General features: G+C 39.6%; 1 protein-coding gene across 1 annotated transcript in view; it reads right to left on the bottom strand.

Annotated features, from left to right (window-relative positions):
• Positions 1 to 7,161: 7,161 nt before the first annotated feature.
• LOC149142264 (uncharacterized) overlaps positions 7,162 to 25,663 on the bottom strand; it is a 53,851-nt gene continuing 35,349 nt past the window's right edge. Inside the window, exons 2-3 of the mRNA XM_089447045.1 lie at positions 7,898 to 7,970; positions 7,162 to 7,598 (exon numbers count right to left, since the gene is read on the bottom strand). Of these exons, the coding sequence (XP_089303171.1) occupies positions 7,454 to 7,598; positions 7,898 to 7,970 (218 nt within the window). The 3' untranslated portion in view covers positions 7,162 to 7,453. The remainder of the gene's footprint in view (positions 7,599 to 7,897; positions 7,971 to 25,663) is intronic.

Here is a 25,663-nt window from a genome sequence, read left to right as displayed (position 1 = left end):
CTAGGTGGTTGTCTTGTTTCATGGTTAAGTAAAAAAGCAGTGTTCAATCTCGTTATCCACAACAAAAGCAGAATATATCGCAGCAGCAGCTTGTTGTACACAAGTTCTCTGGATGAAGCAAACTTTGCAAGATCTTGAAGTCAAGTTTGATGAACCTATTCCCATCTTTTGCAATAACACCAGCACCATCAATATCTCCAAGAATCCTGTGATGCATTCCAAAATGAAGTACATTCTGATTAAATATCATTTTGTTAGAGAGCAGGTCGCCGAAAGGAATATCAAGCTTGAATATGTTGGCACAAAGGAACAAATTGTTGACATCTTTACCAAACCATTACCTCGTGAAGCATTTCAGTATCTTCGCTAAAAGCTTGGGATTCTCCCAATTTTTCATTAGACTCTTTCTCTTATCTACTCGAGTAGAAAGGGGGAGTGGAGGTGCGTACAGGTCCACAGGATGGTTGTTTGTTAGGGGAAGTTACCCTTTGCCATTGATGACAAAGGGGGACAGAAGGCAATAGGAAGAGGTGTCATGATCACAGAGGGAGTACTTGTGTTGCCATCAATGCCAAAGGGGGAGATTGTTGATCAGTGGTTTTCATTGATGTCAACCCAAGTAGCACCAAGGGCTACCCCGATCTTGCAAGGGAATTTTGACTTGACAACTCATATTATTTTGCGTCAAAGATATGGATTCTACTTGTCGAGATGTTTCCGTTGATATATGGTACACCTCCCAGTTCTTCACGGTTTGAGAGTTATTTGCATTTGAAGTTAGTAACCCCAGTAAGCGGGTTAAAACCCTATGGGGTTGTGGCATGGCACTCATAATTGGTTGCGGTCATTGAATAGTCAATAATTAATAATATTTCTTTTGCTCCTAAAATCCCTCCAACGTTCACTTGTTGAGGACCCTCTCAACTCAAGACATTCATATAAATAATGACCCTCATATCCTCCTCTTGTAGGGATTTTGTGGCTTCAAACAGGTCATCATGGCATTTTCACTATAACCTTTTTTTTTCTGCGAAGCTTCAGAAGCTGAAATTAAAACCCATTTGAGCTTAAATCTTGATGAACCTCGTGACCGAATTTTAGATCTTAGTCGCTATATTTTCAGAGATATGATCAGAGGAAGTTAGGGTTTTTTAGACTTCTGAATTCCATGTCAAACAGGTGACGTTGGAAAAATCGTCATAACTTTCTCTCTAAGCATTGGATTCAAATTTCGTAAATAATCACAGAAAGAGGACGGACTGTAGTTTATTGAGTAGCATTTTCAGGGCCGAAAGTCGCAACAGTGACACGTCGCACTTCGTACAAGTTCGATCTATTGAACCAGGCTATAATCAAGACATCGTGGGAGATTGGGCATAACTCTTCCTTGAAGAATCCAATCTTGATCAGACCTGTGGGGTTGCAAAGAGGACTAAGAGGACTACCACAAGACGAAATTTCAGACCTTGAAGATCTGAAATTACATAAATACAACACATTCAATATCGATCTCCTAGAAGGCAAGAAAAAGCATGCATTCAAGGATCACTGTAGTAAGGACCACACATCAACAGTGAAGGGTAAGTATCCTACAGCAAGGTATGTATGATTAATGTTTACATTTGAATTTTGGTATCATCTCTGACATATGTTTTTGCAAGACAATGTAAGTATATATAGGGTCTTAGTTATATCTCTATGTCTCTATATGTCACAGTTAGTTTTGATACCACATTTCGGATGTCCTATTCTTGATATTACATATTTGATGCTACACCGAGTCTACTAAATCTATACGATGTTGTCAATTCATGTTACTTATCTTGTCATAGTTGATAGAATGGTCTCTATTGTTGTACTTAGAACTTGGTTCATCACAAGTCTAGGGTTTGTCATCAGTTTCTATTGTATATATCTTTAGGTCGGTTTTGGATATAGTCTTGCATAGAGTCCAGGCCTATATCAAGAGTGGGAGCCTTTGTCTACTACTGCAACAAGTCAACAACAAAAGTGACAAGCAAATTTCAGGTATGCATTGTAATTTTAATTTGTATTTATTCATTATTATGCACTTACATGTGTTTTGCAGGCAAAGGTAAGAAGGGTATTTTGTTTTTCCTTTTGAGATTGGGTTTCGCTGGGCAAATTTGCATGCAGGTAGAAGAAGATTCAAGGATAGCATCAAGCGAGCATTCAAGAGGTGAAGTATCAAATCAAAGGAAGTATTGCAGCGGGACATCCTTTAAAGACATGACAGTGATTCGTATATTGTGAAAAAGTGTAAAGGCTAAGAGTCATCATTGTAAAGTTGTAGAAGAGTCATTTGTAAAAGTGACATCATTGGAAGAGTCATTATTGTAAAAGAATCAATCTACCTAGAGTCGAAAAGGCATTGTTGGGAGGTACAGGAGCATCTATTGAGATGATGTCATGGTTAGGTTGCAGGTCATAGTGTGATTGGGTGTTCACTCAAAATCATTGTAAATCATATTGTATTGTGGATCATTGTCCCTGGTACGGCAATCCACACTCGTGTCTCATTTCAGACATTATAGGGTGGCAAGGAGGTGTTAGGCAGGTGCATGAAGTCGCATATAGGTTGGAGCCTGTGAAAACTTCAGGGTGGTAGGTTGGTCTAGGGTGTTGGGGCATCCATTCAGTTGATTACTGAAGAAACCAGGGCGTTGGGGCGTACTTCCAGTTGGAGCTGGAGAAGAATGCTTTTCTAGAATTCTAGGAAGTTGTTGCTTTCATTTCAATTGGAGCTGAAGATTAAAGAATTTATTCGAAAAGCATTCGGTGGTTTTTGATTTGGAGGGGGTTTTCCACCTAAAATTTTTGTGCCTCCTGTGTTCTTTTATTTATTGTTATCACTGTATAAACATTAATAATAATTGAAGATTAACTAATGCTCTAAAAAGATTTAAAAGTGCTAATTGCTAAGGAATATTGATTCACCCCCCCTCCCCCTCTCAGTGTTTTCCAACAGTTTTTAAGACTGTCAGTATTATCAGCAAGCTTTTTTCTTTAGCCAGAGACCCCAACACTTAGTCAAACATATGCAGGTGGAAATTCGTTGCACTTCTGCTGTAGGTGGTGATTTTTATGGGAGGAAGTTTAAAGTCTAGACAGGTGTTTTCCGGTGGGTGTATGATGATTTAGGAGTTGTTTTGTACTTGTTTGGCACATCAAGTGGTACTGGGCATGATCAGAAGCTTGCAAATCATCAACTCGTTGTGTTTTCTATTGTGTTTGTTGAAGAAGGAACTAGCACAGCAAATGCCTTGCGCTTCCACATAGTTAACAGTTTGACCACAAAATCCGAATCTAAACCTCATGTAATTGACTCTCATGGTTATGATAAATGTCCTTAGGTGTTTGGGAGGTTTGAGCCTCATTTTTATGCATGTATTTAATGTAATTTGTTTAAGAATTTCTTAGTCAAAACAGTTTCCTAGTTTCTAGAAAGTATTTCTATATTCGCTACTACTGGCAGAAACTGAATCTTTTTAAGGAATTTGGTTCCTAAAGGGAGGAACTAATAGTTTTTTTGGTCTATATATAATGTAATTTTGACTAAGAAAAGGGTTGGTCAGGGTTTGATAGAGAAGACATTGTGCATTGTACATTTTCATTAAGTTTCAGTGAATGATGAAGGTTGAAGTCTACTTTTACAGGGATTCATGTGTCAATTTCTTATGGTGATGTTTTCTCTTGTGTATGTGAATTTCTCTCTTGTTATAATCATGCTTGATTTGTTATGTCTTCATGTTTAGTTAAGAAAGAATTTGTTTTAGAATTCATTGTTAAGTGCTCTGTTATAACTAACTAAACATTTAGTGTTTTTCCTCTATTGTGATATCTAAAATTCATCCTCCACTAGACGCTTTATATGTTATCAATTCCACTACTCCACGACTCACCTCTCTACAACGAAAATAGACAAAAGACACCATAAGGATTTCCTACCTTGCCCATGTCTAAGGATTCCTCATTTTCCCGTCATATCACTAAAAATCATTAGCTCAATATGACTCCATGCACAATGGATTCCCCACTTCCCTGCCATCAAACTATTAAAACTATTCCTGTGATCTTAATACCTAGCCTAAGACCTAAGGCTGAAGATTCATATAGGGCGAGCCCTCTCTGAAACTGGAAGGGCTAGATTCCAGTTTTAAAGTGGTTTGTGGTCATTGTTGGGTTCCTCTCCTCAGCCTTGAGGAATTACAAAGGGATAACAAAGCCCATTCAATTGGTGGGGCCAACTTGTCCTCCGAACTTATGAAAAATATTTTTCCCTCTTTAATTTTGATACCGACCGTATCTACAAAAATCAACAATAGGCAGACCCTAATGCATCATTACTTTGTTATTGTTTTTATTCTTGTTTTTTCTATGCTTTATTTTATTTTCCTTGCTTCTCTTCTTGCTTGCTCCTCACTACTATTCTCATCTCATGGATAGCAATGCTTGCAAAGGGGGCAATATGTAGCATATGGATTTCCCAGATCTTATTCACATGCACCTACCCACCACATAGGTAAGGGTGTGACCCTAATCCATGCATGACCTGCCTAGCCAATAATGATATGTTATCCCTCTAGATGGTGCTTCAATCATGGACCACCTTTCCTGAGTTCCCCTAAATAGATTAGATTTCTGACCTATTAAGGATATCTAGCACTTTGGTCAAGTCCTTGGTTGCCTTCTCTTACATAGTCTCTAGCCCTTGGTTGCCATTTTGGTTCACTTTGACCGTCAAGGCAGTGATTTGGGGTATTTCTCAACTTTAGAGGTTCACTTGGGGCTACAAACCCTCTATTATGTCCATAATCACTTAGCATACTTCCTTATAGATTCATGATAATCTAAAGCCATCTTGGGTTGCTATTAATGGAGTAAAAGAGAACTAATTCTTCTTAACCCTAACTAATCTCTTGACAAAGAGTATATCGCAAGTTACTAAGAGGGTACATTCTTTAAAAACCCACTGTACTAATTCAACCCTTGTGGTGCAACTTTTTTCATATGGGTTGGACCCTTCAATGACTAACCTAACATACATCTATGCCTTGAGGTTACTCCCTTGTTTATTTAAACCATTCAATTCCTCTTTGTAAAGCCCCTCGAAATCTCTTGAACAACCATCCTTTGAAACCCTAATTTGCAAATGCACACTTAGATTAGCAAAACATCTTGATGTTCCACCTATTCCATGCTCTTGGGCTACTTGTACCTTTCATCATCTTCACTGGCTCTATATGGACCTCTTGTGATTAGCATGACTCTAACCTTAAAGGTTTGTTGATTCATCCTAAGGCATATTCATTGGCATAGTTCCAACATACATTCAACCTTACAATCTCAAAGGACATTTCATCACAACTAGGGCAAGGGATGCATCATTCCCTCTTACGGCACTACCATTGATCTACTTATCTTTATCATTGATATATCTTTTATGGCACTAGATCTAGTGTTTGTTTGCTTATTCTATCTATCTATCTATCTAGATCTAGTGCCATAAAATATATATCAATGATAAAGCTAAGTAGACACGTGCACACACACACATATACAAATCACATTCAAATCTTGTCTAGCAAGAAAGCTGAGATACGTGTTTGGATGTGGATTCTTCCTAGAGACCTATCACAACTCTTTTCCTCAACCCAATTAGCTTCAACACCTCCAACAATGGATTCCAAGTCATCTCCTTCCATACTTCTCTTTGCATTTTCTAGCTCATAAAAGGAAAAAGCAGTGAAGTAGCCATAGTTTGTTAATTTTACTATCCTTCACTAATTTGTTGGTAAAAATTAAACAAAAATCAAAGTGAATTGCCCCGATAATCTACAACGATAAGTTAATATAATCAGGATCTAAAACCTTAATTATCCTAGTGGCTCTCTCTCTCTTTATCCTCTATTTCTTCTCTCCATGGCTTCTCAGTTTAGCCTTAACCAAGTGGTGACTCCACTCTCCTCTTTTCCCTCTTTAATAGTGTGTGTTAGCATGGTTTTTCATTCCTACCCTCACTATGGATGTGGTAGCACAAATCCATTTGTTCACTATAGACGTGTGCTGTCTTGATATTCGTATGGAGAAAATTAAGCAAACATCTATACTCAAAACCTCTGATATGATAGAAATTACATCAGGAAGCAAAGACTTTTGTGAAATGTTAGTTTGAACTTTATTGCAAATATTCAACGAAGTGGGACTGTTGAATTATTGATCATTTAGAATATTTGCAACATATTTCTCTTAATAGAAGAGTGTTGATGTGTGTTGATGTTTGGAAATTTGGATCAGTATAGTAACCTTTACATAATGATATGTCTTTGTATCCTTTCCCATTAAGCATTAAGAGATTATATAAAGGAGAATATAATGTACTATATCGGATCATTTGTGGTCAATCTTCGTTTCTTTGAGCTCTATCTCTTATTTGAAACTAATCTGTCCAAATCTATATTCCTTCCATGTTATTCAACTTCATGTTTTTTAATATAAGGTCTGGAGGACCCATACAAAAAACGGGAGAATGGTAGAAAAACTAAAAAGCCCTGTCCTTACATCATGATTCTTTCCAGTGTTTTGTTGCTAAGGTGTTTATCCAGGTGCCTTATCAATGTGTACCTGCAAGCTGCCATGCAGGCTCAATATGTGTCATACAGTTTTGAAAAGATAAAATACATGTATTTGGATATTTTGAAGGCCACCCAATTTTCTCTGTATGAATGTCTGTAACTCCTCATTCTATTTGGATATTCCTCATCCTAATTTCTAAACTCTTGAAGGGAAACAGAGGTTGAATTGGAACTCAAAGGGAACTCTTCAATCTTTCTACTGTCACAAGAAATTTCATGTACTTGGAAACCCTTCAGAATTCCCTAATAACTACTTCCTAAGCTCAGGGATCCATCATGCAGGTATTTTCAAGTCTCACAAAGTTGATATTCTAAAATAGGGATCGCAATCAGACAGCTAATGATTTCCTCCAAATATCAACGAAAGCATAAGTACACAACCAAGCATCCTTTCAGAGACTCGCTTAAATCATTCATATCCGAGCAAAATTCTTCTGTATCATGATTCTCAACCTTTCTTAACTGCAGCAAGCCAAATGTACAGATCTAATTTCAAGCCTTGCCCTTATTTAATGTGTTTGTTATTAATTTAGCTATCTTTAATAATTTGCTTCAAGTGATCAACTCGTCATTCATATTGTATATTCCAGCTTGAAATATAACCTAAACCATCCCAACTTCAACAAGTGATGGATAAGAACAAATTCAGCATCCAACTATATGCTAGTGTTATCCAGAATCTACAGCTACACCTGAATAGATACTGCAAAGTTATGTGTCTTGACCCCCGAAAGTCAACTACGAAGTGATCAGACGGCTTAAAGCAGCCTAAGTATTGCTCAAGAACAGTTTCTCACCTATCTAACTGGCACTTTAATCCAACCATTCGCAAATGCAACTCCCAGAATAATGAATGGCGTCAGAAAACCAAATATAACTATATATGGAAGTGGGGTTAACATTGGGTTCACTCCGTCCCGTTCTGCAGCTGTCTGCCAATACCTGCACAGAGCAATGAAACACAGTGTATGATTAAGAATTGAACAACTGACTAGAATCAAAAGCCCAAATGATGACCAATGTGAAAAATCAGCTACCAACTAGCCTAACAGCCCTCCTACATTGGGATCCCTTTAGAGGAAAGTAATCACTGCTTTGAAAACATTTTCACGAACTCTTCCAAACTAGTATTCTTGCAAGTGGAGGAGAGAGTTAAAATCGTTGATGATAAATCCATTCATGATAAAAATAGTAATCAAACCAGGCCAATCAGAATGATTCCTCGTGTAGGAAAATCTCACTGTTCAGGTTCTTGCTCCTTGGTAATGAACTTTTTCTTGTCAGTGTCTTTGCTGTCACCAGAACCTCCACCTCCTGTTATACATTTGAATTTTGCAATGAGTCAGCTAAATTCTATTATTTGTATAAATGTGTTTTAAACATTTAAAGCTATTTGGTGATCCTTCAAAGAACAAGAATCAAAATATTCTAATAATATTAACCACCAATGAACAACAAAGCAACGATGGAACATTTAGAAAATAGTGATGGCCTATTAGACCTCGAAAAACAAAAGCTGATTACAAGATCCATACATCTAATCAAGCACAACAAATACATATCAAGGGGGGTGAACTTCTCAAAGGAGCTCGTTCAAGTTGTTTCAAGGGCCTATTAAATGTGTTACATAACTGCTGGACCACAGAAGTAGAGATATTTAAGGATATAGTGGCTTTCTCCATAATTGGTTTGTTCCATAGAGAGAAGGCTCTGATAACATTTAGCATCCTGAATCTAATAAATCATAACCAACTGCATGTAGAATACCACTTGAGGCATATCGGTTACTGAAAGGAACAACCTTGCAGGGCATAACCCCACAAGGCACACACCAATCTTCAATGAGTCAGGGTGAAGTGCTTTCAGTCAAGTGTTGGATATCTTGCTTTCTAATGAGATCTCAGATGTCTACAAGATTAGCAGATAAGTGCTAATATTTTTTCCTACTTCCATGATCAAGTCCCCTTCAAATTTGCATAGATTCCTCAACTTGCCAAATAAAGCAGAGGAGAAATCGCCCTAACTATCTGCCATGGAACAACAGAACCCCTTCCAAAGAATGTGCATCCCTAAAGTGGGTTGTGATGCTATCTCCCTAGATAGAGTCTTGAAAAAGAAAGGACTAGATACTTTTTCACAAAAGGCCCAAAATAGCCTCACCTTGGGCCAACCTCAATATAAATGCAAGTTTCTTCCCTGTGACAAAAGGTGCAGGTATTTTGGATAAATAAATATTCAAATTGTGCAGCAATAACCCAACATTAATCCCTTTGTTAAGAAATGTCTCGGTGAAAAGCATTTTGGCTTCTCAACCTCAGTTGACCAGATGTCTCTAAAATCTTGCTCCATGCAAAAGTTAGCTTCTGCACTCTCCAATGCTATTGAGCTTTTCATAAACATCAATGATCATACCTGGGTAACGATAGGGAACACAGGCTTTTAACAGGGTATCAGGATACCAATTCTAGTCCTTGCACCATGCCATAACTAAAGAACATATAAGCTTTCCACTAACAGAATGAGGTATAGCTTGAAAAAGAGCCAAAGATGGTGGGGAGGAAATTCTTTTGATGTTTAATCAAGTGTATCTAGCCTGATACTACTTTTCCCAAAGATCTATGGTGTTAGGAACTCCCTTTCTAAAAGAAAAATGTAGCTTGCTGTCAAAACGATAAGCCTAGATATTCATTGTCAATTTAACTGAAAGAGACCACCCAATGGGCAACAGTGGTCCTGAACCCACAGGAAATTCATCACAACTCCACACTAAATGTTTATTGCAGGCTTACTAGACTACTTTCCAAATAGCTTTAGCTATGAGTCCACTTTTATATGACAAGCATTAATTGATTGAAAGGGAGTCCTCTCCAAGTGGACTGACTGAGAAGTCTACACTACTTTATCCTAGCCTAGACAATAAGGCCGAGGGATAAACAGACTGAATAGTTCATATCATGCACTCACTACCAACTGAAATGCCTTGCAATTTGACATCTGTCATACAAAGTCCACCGTCAATTATTGATTTGGAATACAGTTTCTGACATTTCTTTGGGTTTCCTGTCTTATCTAAAGTACTTACCCAAATATACTTATAAGAATATATGTTAATTGTAAATTCTTTTAAGGAGGAATTAGATGGTGTCCAAAATAATGGTAAATATGACTCGCTAAAAGTGCCCTGTGCCCTGCCAAAGACACAAGTCTTTTGAGTTCCAAAAGAACAACCTTTTGGAGTTAATTAAGCACCCAAATGTCCTTAGAAAACAAATCAAATCCGAACGAAGTACCTAAAAATAATAGAAACAAGAAGTGCAAGTATCTTTCAGTATTATTGGCACTAGCCCCAAAAATGTTGCATGGACCAGGCTCAGTCTCGCTGGCTGTAGTGGTCTTGCAGAATCAGGTGGGGTTCCCCAAAAATTCCAACCATTCTTGGACTTTCAACTGATGAGCTCTGGTAGTTCATGGTACATATGATTATGATATGAAGCCTTGAATTTAAGTTGTGGAAGCCTCTCACAGGAGGTTCACTAATTATCCTTTCCACTCTTTATGTTCTCATAGTGTTTCCTCTTATTAATAAGATAGTCACTCTCTTTTTATAGAGGTAGGAGACTTCTAATTTATTTTTCAATCATGTTGGAGCTACACCCTTGTAGGTTTCTAGGATAACGCCACTAAGAAAACATAGGTATTGTTGAGCTATCTAGTTGAATAGTGAAACATTCATATAATGGCCCATAATCTTGATCAGTCTGGACTCCAATCCCCTCGAGCAAGAAAACACAAATATGCCTCTAAGCTAAATGCAAAGGTACGTCTAAACAAACAACAGAATGCAACATATTCAACCACATAATCATTCAATATCTCCAAAGTACATCTAAAGCATAACATTTATCTTAAAAAAAGGAGATTCAAATTGCCAAAGGACTGGTCTCGGGTCTCCACCTATATGACCTGAAATGGAGAAATGGGTACAATTTGAAACAGGTACAAGTTTTGGAAACACCACTTTAACAAAACATAGGAAACAGCAAAATGTAAACATATAAAGAGAGAGAGAGAGAGATCAAATATAGAAACTGTATAAACTTTCATTTTGGATTTTGAGAAAAAAGATGAATATGATAAATTTGGAAAAAAAGTAATAATAATCTGATAAAGATAAAAATGATATATTTGTATTATTTTAATGCTTTGTCAAACAAGAGTGTCACGTCCCTTCCTAAATTATTCTGGAACAGTATTAATTTCTACATTTTGGGGCCAATTTTGGAGGTGATGGGGGGCCATTTGATTTTATTAGGAGGCTAGACTTAGTAGAAGTTAATTTGATGGGGTTAAACATACATGGGGGCCACCCATACTAGGGGAATACGCATTCCCTAGTTCGATTTGCATGGAGGGGAAATCGATGGTTATGTGTGTTAGGCCCCTATAATACTAGTGATTCCCACATTACTATTGTCATTGTATCCCTTATTGTTATTATTATGCCCCTATTGTGCCCCTATTGTCCCCATATTGTTATTAGTATGCCCCATAGAAACCCAATATTGTTATTTTTGTGTCCTTATGTTATTATTGTTATGTCGGCTTGATTATATTGTGACCCCTTAGACTCCTATATATAGAAGGGAGGTTTAGTCATTTGTATCATCCAAGAATTGTTCATTTGTGTAATATTAAGGAGATTGCCCTCTCGAAGAAGTTGAATTCTAAGGCGTTGATCTATCTTTTCTATCTTTTTGTGAACTGGTTTCCTAACATTTGGTATCATAGTTTGGATTCTAGGGTTTCGCTACTCCAAACAGGTCATCGTGGCATTTTCGCTATAACTTTTTTTCTGTGACATTTCAGAAGCTACAAAAAAACCTATTTGAGCAGGAAATCGTTCTGAACTTCAAGTCCGAATTTCAGAGCTTGTCTCGCTATATTTGCAGAGATATGATCTGAGGAAGTTAGGGTTTTTGCAAACTCCCGAATTACATTCCAAACAGGTGACCTAGGGAAATCGCCATAACTTTAGTTTTAAGCATCAAATTGAAATTTCGTAAGAAGTTTCAGAAATAGAACGGCCTGTAGTTTTCTGTGTATCAGTGTTAGGTACTAAGGTTGAAACAATGACACATGGCACGTCGTACAAGTTCGTTATACTGAACTAGTCTATAATCAGGTCATCGTGGGAGATTTGGCATAACTCTTCCTTGGAGAATCCAATCTTGATCAGACTTGTGGGGTTAGAAAGAGGACTGAAAGGGCTACCACAGGACGAGATTTCTGATATTCGAGATCCACAGTTACAGAGATACAATAGATTCAATATCGAGCTCTTACAAAGTGAAAAAAGGGTGTGTAGTTTTTTTTAAAATTTTGCATAAGATTGGTTTAAAAAATTAGTTTGAAGGAATTCAAAGGGAATAGTGAAGAATTATTAGCAATAATTAATGCCCCGGAGAAAGAAAATGGAAACACCTAGCAAGCAACTTGAAAGCTCTAGCATGACTCGTGAAGAAGAAGAAGAAATGCAACATGATATATCAAAATTACAAGACCAAGTACAACAAATTTCACTCTCACTAAAGGTAAATGAAGCCAAGATGAATGGTGTGGAAGCTAATATGAATGGCATGCAAGTTAAAATGGATGGTGTGGAAGCTAATATGAATGGCATGCAAGTTAAGATGGATGGCGTGGAAGCTAAGATGGATGGCATGGACGCTAAGATGAATGGCATGGACGATAAGATGGAAGAATTGAAGATAAATTTGAATAAGTTGCTACAAGAAATGGTCACTAATGGTGAAAGGGTATTAAAGAAAACTCATGATGAGAACAAAAGAAATGTTAATCATGATTTCATAGACTCTAATGTTGGATTGAAGACCCACCATGTTCCAAAAATCGATATGAGTAAGTTTGATGGCAAAGATCTCGAAACATGGATACTACAGATGGAGCAATTTTTCGATCTCCATAATGTGCAAAACACACAAAAGGTACGTATTGCAACTTTATATTTGGAACCAAATCAGTTTGTATGGTATCAATGGCTTTGCTCTCGTAAACAAATTGTCACTTGGGCAATTTTTACGGAAGAAATGATAGCACATAATGAGGATACAAAAAGCAACACCTTTTTTAGCTAATTGATAAATGTCAAACAAAAGGGTCCAATGATAGAGCACATTAAGGACTTCCAAAAATTGAACATAAGGGTAAAAGATATTCTAGAGGAGCATCGGATTGATGTGTTCATAGAAACTTTAAAGGATAATATCCAACATGAGGTTCGCCTTTGGGAACTTGATTCATTGGAGAAGGCATTCAGGTTAGAAAGAAAAATGGAAAGCAAAATTATGGCAACCAAGAAGCCTACCACTCACAACTATAAAGATGGAATTGTTGTTTCCCCTAGCCTTCCACAACCTACAAAGTTGACACCACAACAATTGGAAGAAAAAAGAGCAAAAGGGCTTTGTTACAGTTGTAATACCAAATACACTAAAGGTCATAAGTGTGCTGAGAAGAAATTATTTTGCATAGATTGTGAACAGGAGGAAGAAAAGGAACAAGAAATGTCAAAAGAAAATGATATACTCCGGGAACAAACCCTAGATAAAGAAGAAATGAATCCAACCATATCTTGTAATGCATTGCCTGAAATTACCACTCCTCAAACTATCAAGATAGAAGGACATATCAAGAAGAAAAAGGTAATAGTGTTGATTGATTTGGGAAGTACCCATAATTTTATTCATTGTAAGATAACAAAGGAATTGAATTGCTTCCTATATCCAGCACCAGAGTGTCAAGTGACGGTTGCAAGTGGAGGAACCATAAATTGCTCTGGAAAGTGCCATAATATCAAGCTATCCATGGGAGAATATGTATTGATTAGCCCAATGCTTTCCATTCCAATGGGTAATGTTGATGTTGTACTAGGAGTCCAATGGCTACAATCCTTGGGTACAATAGCTTTTAATTTTCAAGAACTTTTCATGAAATTTTGTGCGGAAGGAAAGGAAGTTGAATTAAGGGGTATTGCAGGGAAACCAAGAAAGATAATCAGCTCTAACGGTATGACAAAGCTTTTAAAGAATGAACAACGAGATGTAATTGCACAATTATGTTCGCTAGATGTTCCCACATCGAAATCATCTATTTCTCCAGATCTCCAAAAAGTCTTGGACAATCATTCCAAGGTATTTGAGACTCCCAAAGGTCTCCCACCTATTCGTGATCATGATCATGCCATTCATTTGATTCCAAGAAGTGTTCCTCCAAACATCAAGCCGTACAAATATCCTTATGCCCAGAAAAGTGAAATCGAACGTATGGTTGCAGAAATGCTAGAGGCTGGTATAATTCAACCTAGTCAAAGTTTTTTCTCTGCTCCAGTAGTATTGGTGCACAAGAAGGATGGATCATCGCGCATGTGTCCGAATTATAGGGAGCTCAACAAGTTCACTATTAAAGATAAATTTCTCATTCCTGTCATTAATGAATTATTGGATGAATTGCATGGATCAATTTACTTCACCAAGTTGGATCTTCATTCAGGATATCATCAAATCAAAATGAAGACTGAAGACATTCCGGAAACAGCATTTAGAACTCATGAGGATCATTATGAATTTTTGGTCATGCCTTTTGGCCTTACCAATGCACCTTCTACATTTCAAGGTTTGATGAATTCCCTTTTCAAACCCTTCCTCAGAAAATTTGTGAGTATTTTTTGATGATATACTAATCTACATCAAGTCTTGGAAGGATCATGTTGAACATGTTGACAGGGTGCTCAAACTATTAGAGGAGAAACAATCATATGCAAAAAGCTCCAAATGTTTCTTTGGACTACAAGAGGTGGAATATTTGGGTCATATTGCATCTCATGAAGGTGTTAAGGTAGACCCTAGCAAAATTAAAGCCATTAAGGAATGGAAAATCCCCACATCCATAAAGAATTTGCGAGGATTTCTCGGGTTGACAGGGTATTATCGCAAGTTTGTTAAGAATTATGAGAGAATAGCAGCACCTCTAACAACATTATTGAAGAAAGACGCATTTTCATGGACTCCAGAAGCAACAAAGACCTTCGAACATCTTAAAGAGGCAATGTGCCAAGCACCGGTCTTAGCTACGCCGGACTTCACAAAAACCTTTATTGTGGAATGTGATGCTTCAAGAAATGGAATTGGTGCTATTTCAATACAAGATGAAAGACCCATTGCTTTCGAAAATCGTCCAATCAAGGGAAAGTATTTACACAATGCTATTTATGAGAAGGAAATGTTGGCAATACTACATGCACTTAAGAAATGGCTACCTTGTCTAATGGGAAGACACTTCAAGGTAAAAATGGATCATGATAGTCTTAAATACTTTTTAGAACAAAGATTATCCTCTGAAGAGCAACAAAAATGGGTCACAAAGATGTTGGGTTATGACTTTGAAATCATCTACAAAAAAGGGAAGCAAAATGTTGTGGTAGATGCACTCTCAAGAAAGGATGAGGATGTGGAAGCATTGTTGTGTGCCATTTCTATTATCCAACTAGATTGGATAAACGAAACAAGGGAGAAATGGAAGAATGATGAAGAAGTGTGGGCACTCATTCAAAAGTTACAACAAGATCCTAGTACATCTGATACATTTAGCTGGAAAAATGATTTGTTATGGTACAAAGATCGCTTATACCTATGTAAGAATTCCCAACTCAAAAAAAGGTTCTTATGACATTCAGGATTTTTAAAAATTTACCACAGGGTTAAGAAGGAATTTTTTTGGGATGGCCTTAAATCGGATATTCAAAAGTTTGTGGTGGAATGTTTAGTTTGCCAACAAAATAAAATTGAAACAATTAAGACTCCAGGTCTATTACAACCTTTATCCATTCCAAGCCAACGTTGAGAGGAGGTTTCAATGGATTTTATCACAGGTTTACCCAAGTCCGAAGGAAAGAGTGTCATCATGGTGGTAGTTGATAGACTTACCAAGTATGCACACTTTTGTGCATTATCACATCCATTTAAAGCCAGTACAATTTCCACTGCATTTATGGAAACAATTCAAAAGCTACATAGAAACCCAAAGATTATTGTAAGCGAAAGAGATCCCATTTTCACTGGAAATTTTTGGACAGAATTATTTTCTTGTCTCGGTACTCAGTTAGCTCATAGCTCATCTTATTATCCTCAATCTGATGGGCAAACTGAGATAGTAAACAAATGTTTGGAAGGATATCTTCGTTGCTTTGTATCTGATAAATAGACACAATGGGTCAAATGGTTGCCCCTGGCTGAATGATGGTATAACACTTCCTTCCATACTGCAGCAAAAATGACCCCATTTATAGCACTTAATGGATATCATCCACCATCCATCACATCATATTTAAGAGAAAATTCTAAGGTTCAAGCAGTGGAACATCACATCGAGCATCAACAACAAGTTCTCCAACTCTTAAAGGATAACCTCACGTTGGCGTAGAATAGAATGAAACAACAGGCAGATCAACATCGCAGCGAAAGAAGTTTTGATGTAGGTGACTGGGTATTCCTACGGCTACAACCATATAAACAAATGTCCCTCAAGCAAGCTAAGAAGGATAATAAATTATCACCAAAGTATTATGATCCGTACAAGGTGTTGCAAAAGATTGGTACTATGGCATACAAATTGGAGCTTCCTGCAGCTTCCCGAGTGCACCCAGTTTTCCATGTTTCATGTTTAAAGAAGGTTATAGGTGACAAGCTCCCAGTTCAAACAATATTGCCAAAACTTGACGAGGAAGGAAAAATCATATTGGAACTGGAAGTAGTCACAGAAACAAGAACTCAACAGCGACGAAATCGATCAATTTCGGAGTATCTCATCAAGTGGAAGAACTTATCCACTGAAGATTCCACATGGGAGGATGAGAATTTTATACAAAATCATCTAGAACTACTCAAGCGTTGAGGACAATGCTTTTCGGAAAGAGAGGGGCATGTTAGGCCCCTATAATACTAGTGATTCCCCCATTACTATTGTCATTGTATCCTTTATTGTGCCCATATTGTCCCCATATTGTTATTAGTATGCCCCATAGAAACTCACTGTTGTTATTTTTGTGCCCTTATGTTATTACTGTTATGTCAGCTTGATTATATTGTGACCCCTTAGACTCCTATATATAGAAGGGAGGTTTAGTCATTTGTATCATCCAAGAATTGTCCATTTGTGTAATATAAAGGAGGTTGCCCCCTCGAAGAGGCTGAATTCTAAGGTGTTGATCTATCTTTTCTATCTTTTTGTGAGTTGGTTTCCTAACAATGTGGGGGACCCACGATGCAGGGAAAATGGAGGGAAAAGTGCTCCACGAAATCTATATAAGGAAGGCATCTCTCTTCATTTGTATATCTTATCTTTTGACATATTGAACTCAACCTTAGTTGCTCGAGCTGCTTCGCAGGGTTACTGTGTTGTTTAGCACACGAGTGTCTCCGAGCGGAGATCTCAACCCTTGCTTCGGTGGACTTTGAGTGCCAGCCCTAGAAGGGAGTTCTTCTTCATCTCAGTTCATAGCAGCAGCGAGGAGACAAGTTACAACAGCTGTAAGTCGAGTAGCAGCAGCAAGGGGAGTAACAACAGCACAGGAATTGCGCAGTCACAGCGTGAGGCACTCCGGGAAGTTGGGGAGAAAGGAGCATCCTTCATCATTTTCAGGAGTATATAGGGCAGCTATAGACAAGAGGGCCATCCTACACGCAGCTCTCATTTCATCACACTCAGGACTGCATCATCTCCTCCATGACTGCGTAGCATGGGAGTGAGATTCTTTGGGGCAGCACCATCCGGGGGAGTTTGGAGCTAGGATGCTGGGAGATCATTTGGAGGGCCATTTGAGGAGGATTGTTGGAGTTAGGAAAGTAGAGATTGACAGGATCAGTCACAACAACATAATTCGAAAATGGAGGAGGGCCAAGCTATGAAGGGTCAATTTTTGAAGGTTGGAACCAAGGGAAACCCTTTCTGGGTTTTTCTAGGTTTTGGGCAAGGATCGCACTCCTAATTTTATAGAATTTTTTGGGCAGATCTAAGGGGTCTAACAGGGGTACCAACTCAGCCAGCATGTTAAAATTGGCAACTAGGGCCAAACTCCATGTGGGTCATCTTATTTATGGTAGCTGATATTTTTCTTAGATCCCTCTCATCGAGAGGTGTAAGATTGATCTAAAGATCATCCGATTCCGATAAGTATTCATGGAGTTATGAATTTATTTGTGTTATAAGACAATTCGTCAAGGTCGGCCAGCGACCAAATAAACCCCAGATGTGCTCAACGTTTTAGTATAAATAGAGGTGGCCTTCAAGTCATTTCAACACACACTTGGGATCTCTTCCTCTCTCTACTTGTCTTTGGGTTTTAGTAGGAGGAGAGTTCCTAAGGGATAACACTGCCCTGATCCAGAGGGCATAAAGCCAGAACTGCCGGAAAAGCCGGAAATGCCGAAAAAGCTAGAAAAGCTGAAAAGCCAAAACTGCCAGAAAAGCCGAAAAAGCCGGAAATGCCGGAACTGCTGGAAAAGCAAGAACTGCCGGAACTGTCGGAAAAGCTGGAACTGTCAAAATTGTCGGAAAAGCTGGAACTGTCAAAATTGTCGGAAAAGCCGAAAAAGTCGGAACTGCCGAAAAATCCAAAACTGTCGGAACTGCCGGAAAAACCAGAACTGCCGGAACTGTCGGAAAAGTCGGAACTACCTGAAAAGCCGGAACTGCCGGAAAAGCCGGAACTGTTGGAACAATCGGAACAGTCGGAACTGCCGGGAACAGTCGAAACTGCCAGAACTGTCGAGAACTGCCGGAACAGCCAGAGCATCTGTCTCCAAAAGAGAGCAGCATGCAAGGGATAGCTAACTAACATTGGGATAGTTGTATGGTACTTAGCAGCAAATACACCAAGCATGCAATGTTAAAGCTAGCATGGAAAGGACAACTAGCATGCACAACAAGCATGCTAAGGACAACAAGCATGCTAGGGACAACAAGCAAGCAAGGTGCAGCCAACATATAGGTCAGGATGGCAACATGGTGCAGCAATGGCACATAATGCAGTACAGTGATGGGTACAGTCATGATTAATGAAGCGTGATGAGATGCAGCATAGTGATGATGGGTGCACCATGGTGCAACGTAGTGAGGCACAACATGATGATGAAATGCAACACAACGATGGGTGAAGGAGTCACTTTGGAGAATCAGTTGAAACAGCGTGTCTTCCACTGATCTCATGTATCATTTTCTTAGAGATGATCTATGTTCTTATCTAGATAAGTCAAACTGCTGACTTCTGTTGTAAACGTACTTTCTTTGCTAAACTATTGAAGAACATATAAGAAGAATTGATCAAGGGTTTCCCCACATTGAGGTTTGTCCCTGGCTAGCGCCACATCTTGTGTCTCTTGTCTTGGCCTGTCTTCTGCGATTTATATTTATGTTCTATCTGTAGTTTACTTTAATGTTGATGTGATCACCAATCTGGAAAAGGTATTGAGCTAACTGTGAAAATTGAAATAAATTGCTCTAGCATAGAACATACCTAAAATTAACATGGTATCAGAGTTGAGGTGAAGACAATGCCCAAGCAAGAGTGAAAGAGCAATCACCGAAGACAATTGGGAAAGGACAAAAGGATCAGTGGATTCCTCATCCCTCTTCCAATTCACCGAGGGTGAAGTCGAAGCAGAGAATATTATCAGAATGGCACAGCAGAAGTTTCTGATGGCCTACCTAAAGATCACTTCATTGGGAAGTTCGGATCTAAGGGTGGAAGGAAAGGCAAATGCCTTGGTTGCAATAAGTTCGGCCATTATGCAAAGGAGTGTCCGAATGGCAGAGACACATCTCTTGATGAAGATAACAATCATTCCAGGGACATCTTCAATGATCAAAGGAATGACAGGTAATGCAGGTCATCAAGGAAATGGTCGACTTTTTCAAAGAAAGTAAGGAACCCCAGGTATGAAGAATCAAATGTTGTTTCTGATAAGATAAAGAAGCGTTATCTTGTATTGGCCCTCTCCTTCAGATTCTTTGGGAATTTGGCTTATTGATTGTAGTGCTTCAAGGCACTTCATCGGATAGATGGGTGCACTCTCTAATTTGGTAGAGATGGAAACAATCGTGGGATTATACTTGGAGCCGATGCCACCTATCCTGGAAAGGGTGTAGGGAATGTTATCCCTCAATTGAATGAGAGTAACTCAATTCATTTACAGAATCTCTTTTATGTACCTGATCGCAAGAAGAACCTGGTGTCCATTTCAACAATGGAAGTCAAAGGATTCAGTGTAGCACTCATCAATGGAAAGGTACATGTTTGAAAATAGAATTTTCAAAGATGTTTTTGAGTTCAGGGTTGTATCAAGTTGCAGGAAGTCCACTAGGGACCATGTCCATTGACACATAGCACCGCAAGCCTGTGAGTCAGGTGGTGACAAGGATGCCTGAATTCAAAAGGAGCATGAAAGTACATGTTTGAGATGTACCAAAGGAAAATCTTACAAGGAGACCCTCATGTAGCAGGTCCACAGGTTTGGAACAACCCAAGGGGTTTGAGATTGATGATTACGAATCTCAAGTATGCAGGTGGAAGAAAGCCCTCTATGGCTTGAAGCAAAACTCCCCGGGCGTAGTATGAGAGGATTGATAGTTGTCACATGAAGCTGAGATTCACTAGGAGTGAAACCGATCCAAACCATTACCCGAAGGTTGTGGATGATAGACCTCTCATACCGGGACCTTATGAGGACGACCTATTTCTGACAGGTGCAGACCATCTCATTTGTAGAAGTAAGAGGGAGTTGGATTCCGAATGTGGAATGATAAACTGCAAGCCTGTGACTACCTCGAGGATCTTAACTTTCAGAAGTTATATGGTAGTGATGTCGGACCAGATATGGGAAATGCCTTTGAGTTTCATAAACTCATTCACGTTGATGTTCTTGGTGAACTTCCGTCCGGACATATGTTTTGCAGTTAGCATGGTGAGCTCATATTTGGTTGAGCCTCACTGGATTGGTGCCAAGAATCTTCTGAGATATCTTCAGGGCACAATCTCTCATGGATTGAGATACACTGCCGGAAATCTGAAACTGCATGATTATTCGAATGCTGAGTGGGCAGGCAGTGTGGAGGATCACTAGAGCACTTCTCAACACTGATTCTCTTTGGATTCTGCTTCGATATCATGGATGAGCAGGAAGCAGAAGTCGATTGCTATAAGCACCGCCGAGACCAAATACATAGCTATGAGTATGATCTCGTGTGAAGCTGCATGGTTGAAGAAGCTCTTAAGTGCGATGTTTGTACACATGATGAATACCACTGTGATTCTCTGTGACAACCAGAGGTGGGATTCGATTATTGAGGAACCCCGTATTCGATAATTGCTCCAGCAAATATACATCAGATACTGCCTTATCTAGGATATGGTAAGTCGATGAGCAAGGAGGCTCCATCGCATTGAGACTGATGTACAAGTCGCTGACATTTTGTCAAAGCCCCGGGGAAAGGTCAAATCTGTGACTTTCCTGAACGACTTGGAGTCGTTGAGAGACCTTCTTATAAGGGTCCTGCATGTTGCATGCATTGAGCTCTAAGAGCTCTGGAGACTGGGGGGCTTGGGGTACTTACTGGAGCAACATACAACCACAGGGCGACTCACCCTCCCCTGATGGTGTGCTATGAACAAGATGATTCGTTCTCCTATGGGCCAAGATGATTCGTTCTCCTTGGCAACTGTGGAACAGGAAGATTCGTTCTCCTGTGGGCCAAGATGATTCGTTCTCCGTGGCGACTGTGGAACAGGATGATTTGTTCCCCTGTGGGCCGAGATGATTCGTTCTCCGTGGCGACTGTGGAACAGGATGATTCGTTCTCCTGTGGGCCAAGATGATTCATTCTCCGTGGCGACTGTGGAACAGGATGATTCGTTCTCCGTGGCGACTATAGAACAGGATGATTTGTTCTCCTATGGGCCAGGATGATTCGTTCTCCGTGGCGACTGTGGAACAAGATGATTCGTTCTCTTGTTGGCTAGGATGATTCGTTCTCCGTGGCAACTGTGGAACAGATAATTCATTCTCCTGTGGGCCAGGATGATTTGTTCTCCGTGGCGACTGTGGAACAGGATGATTCGTTCTCCGTGGCATCCACTGACAAGATGATTCGTTCTCCTGTCGAGGCATCCTATCCATGCAGTCTGGGACTCATGGGAAGTACCTCTCATCTGATCAATGAGCAGGGAAATGAGGATAGGGACCATAGTAGTTCTATCGATGGACGCATCGTTGTATCTACCGTACTCCCTATGCTAGGATGACCTCCATTGATCCAGGATCAATGAAACTGACTTCGGGTCAGTAACAGTGATGTGACACACTCTCTTCAGATGAAACTGACTTCGGGTCAGTAGAGAATGATATGAGACATTCTCGATCAATTCTTCTTCTTCATGGTTCAACAGAACAAAGCAGAGCAAAGCATAGCAGCGCAGAGCAGTGCAGGGCACCGATGGCAGAGATAGTACCGTTGGACATATGAATCAGCGGATGGAGTTCTCCCTAGTTGAGAGGGAGTCTTAAAATTGGCAACTAGGGCCATGGGTCATCTTATTTATGGCAGCTAATATTTTTCTTGGATCCTTCTCATCGAGAGGTGTAGGATTGATCTAACAATCATCCGATTCCGATAAGTATTCATGGAGTTATGAATTTATTTGTGTTATAAGACAATTCGTCAAGGTCGGCCAGCAACCAAATAAACCCCACATGTGCTCAACATTTTAGTACAAATAGAAGTGGCCTTCAAGTCATTTCCACACACGCTTGGGATCTCTTCCTCTCTCTACTTGTCTTTGGGTTTTAGTAGGAGGAAAGATCCTAAGGGATACCGCTGCCTTATCCAGAGGGCAGAACGTTGGAACTGCCGAAAAAGCGGAAATGCCGAAAAAGCCGAAAATGTCGGAAAAGCCGAAAAGTTGGAACTACCGGAAAAGCCGAAAAGCCGAAACTCCCGGAAAAGCCAGAAAATCTTGAACTACCGGAAAAGCCGAAAAAGCCGGAATTTCCGGAAAAGCCGAAAAAGTCGGAACTGCCGAAACTGCCAGAATTGTCGGAAAAGCCGGAACTGCCTAAAAATCTGGAACTGCCGGAACTGCCGAAAAAGTCGGAATTGTTGGAACTATCGGAAAAGTCGGAACTGTCGGAAAAGCCGGAACTGCTGAAAAAGACAGAACTGTCGAAAAAGCTGGAACTGCCAGAACTACCGGGAACAGCTGGAACTGCCAGAACTACCAGGAACAGCCGGAACTGCCGGAAGTGCCGGGAACAGCCGGAACTGCAAGAATTGTCGGGAACAGCCGGAACTGCTAGAACTGTCAGGAACTGTCGGAACAACCGAAGCATCTGTCTCCGAAAGAGAGCAGCATGCAAGGGGCAGCTAACTAACATTGGGACAGTTGTATGGTACTTAGCAGCAAATACACCAAGTATGCAATGCCACAGCTAGCATGGAAGGGACAACTAGCATGCAACAACAAGCATGCTAAGGACAACAAGCATGCTAGGGACAACAAGCAAGCAAGGTGCAGCCAACACATAGGTCAGGATGGCAACATGGTGCAGCAATGGCACATAATGCAGTACAGTGATGGGTAATGAAGCGTGATGAGATGCAGCATAGTGATGATGGGTGCAACATGGTGCAGCGTGGTGAGGTGCAGCATGATGACGAAATGCAGCACAACGATTGGTGAAGGAGTCACCTTGGAGAATCAGTTGAAGCAGCATGTCTTCAACTGATCTCATGTATCATCTTCTTAGAGATGATCTATGCTCTTATCTAGATAAGTCAAAGTGTTGGCTTCTATTATATACGTACTCTCTCTCTCTATTGAACTATTGAAGAACATATAAGAAGAATTGATCAAGGGTTTCCCCACATTGGAGTTTGTCCCTGGCTAGCGCCACATCTTGTGTCCTCTTGTCTTGGCTTGTCTTCTACGATTTATATTTATGTTCATCTGTATTTTACTTTAATGCTGATGTGATTACTAATCTGGAAAAGGTATTGAGCTAACTGTGAAAATTGAAATAAATTGCTCTAGCATAGAACATACCTAAAATTAACACAGCAGCTAGAGGAGCTAAGGGGAATTTAGGCCAAAATTTTGAGGGCAACATTTGGCCAATTCCTTCGTGGTTTATTCTGGGTATTTGGTGGAGATGCCGAGGCTAATTTCCCGTCATTTTCTGAGCACCGGAGGCGGGGTTTCCAGCAACATCTTTGCAGTACACAGCACAGTTTCACAAGGGCAGCGCAAGGCATCATTGTAGTGGTTATTTGTGCCATCTGGGCTTGACATATTACCACCTGGGCTTGATCACACTTGCCATTGAGGCAAGCCTAGGTGCACCACTTCCACATTATTGTACTTTTCTCCCAGATTATAATAAAATGGCTCAGTTGTTGGTTATTCCCGGACTTTTTATGGGTGTGCATTGAATGTTTCAATTTTATGGTGTTGTTTTTATTGTTTTCTTTGCATAGCACTATTTTTCCTAGTTTGGAACATTACAAAGAGGAATACCTATATATTATCTGTAGATATGAGCATATATATATAAAGAAGGTAATACATCAATAGTTTATATACAATGATCAGCATAATTGCTTATATGGGATACGATCTATTATGGAGATCATAAATGAAGACTAAATTGATGGCAATGAAAGGCTATTTTCTATTTTTCAATATATTTTGTCCATATAGTTTATTTTCCTATATTACTATGAGTTAATCTATGTGAGAAATCACGGGTTTGGTTAGCACAATGAAACAAAGCAATAGGAAGAAAACTCAAAATTTATTTAGAATTTAACATTGTAAACAATGATGATAATGAGAAAACAAAACATGATGGTTGAAAGAGGGAAGAGGATGTAGATGCATTAATTTCCTCTTTTCCTTTCTTTTTATTTGATATTTACCTCATTAGTGGATCACAAGACCCACCCACCATATGGGAAAAATAAGAAACAAGGTTGACAACAAGAAATGTCTAAGAATACATGTGTTCTTGAAGTTTATGTTTATGGAACTCCCAGAGGCATTTCCTAGGACTTTCCAAAATGTCATAAATGGGTATGTTTCCAGAACATTTCCCCAAGGACATGAGCCCCAATGAGAGGTTTCATGTAAGAGACCTCTCCACCCAACCAATAGACAATTCTATGCAAGGAAAGTTCTCTTGAGCTGAAGTAAAGTTCATGATCCATAAACTACCTTGGAAATTTCAATAATCGGACTTGTTACCCACCATTTTGTGGGTGATATCCCTAGGAGGAAAAAAATTCTCCAAGATGGTCCTCATCCGGCAGCCCCTTGCAGCCACCACCAACTAGCTTGATGTGCCATTACTTCGCCGCCTGAGCCATCTATGTGGTCCCTCACCCATCTGTCATGATCGTATGTTTGAAGGTAGGCCTCCCAAACCTAAAGGTATGTCTTGTTATTTGGAAATTGAGTATTCTAGTTTATTTATCATGGAAGCTTTGGGCATGGATTAATGGGGGGATTCAGCGGAAAGAGTGGTCTAGGTCAGTGCTCTTGTCCCCTAGGTCTCTTTGGGGGTGTTAACCTTGCACCCTAGTCCTGTGGAATCTCTTTTACTAACCTATTGGTTTTAGGGATGGTACTACATGGGAAACCCCAATTTTGGTTGCATGGTTCCACTGCCCGATTCGCATATATTTCTCCCCTTCCACTCACTACACCCCTAATCATCTCTCCTCCCACCTGGATCCACATAGGGTCAACCACCGCCTCCCCTTGCCCCACACCTTGGGTTGGGCCTAGAATGATGCCTGGAGGTTGATGCAGCTAAAAGAAAAAGAAAAAAAATACAATTGGCCACATTTAACAGGAAATTGTACCACAAAATGCAAAATATGGC

Source organism: Pinus tabuliformis, chromosome X, assembly GCF_031772625.1.
Source record: "Pinus tabuliformis cultivar Carrire ecotype Pingquan chromosome X, CPIR1, whole genome shotgun sequence".
Classification (NCBI taxonomy): domain Eukaryota; kingdom Viridiplantae; phylum Streptophyta; class Pinopsida; order Pinales; family Pinaceae; genus Pinus; species Pinus tabuliformis.
The sequence above is the reverse complement of the archived record's forward strand: the minus strand, read 5'-3'. Positions and strand labels throughout refer to the sequence as shown.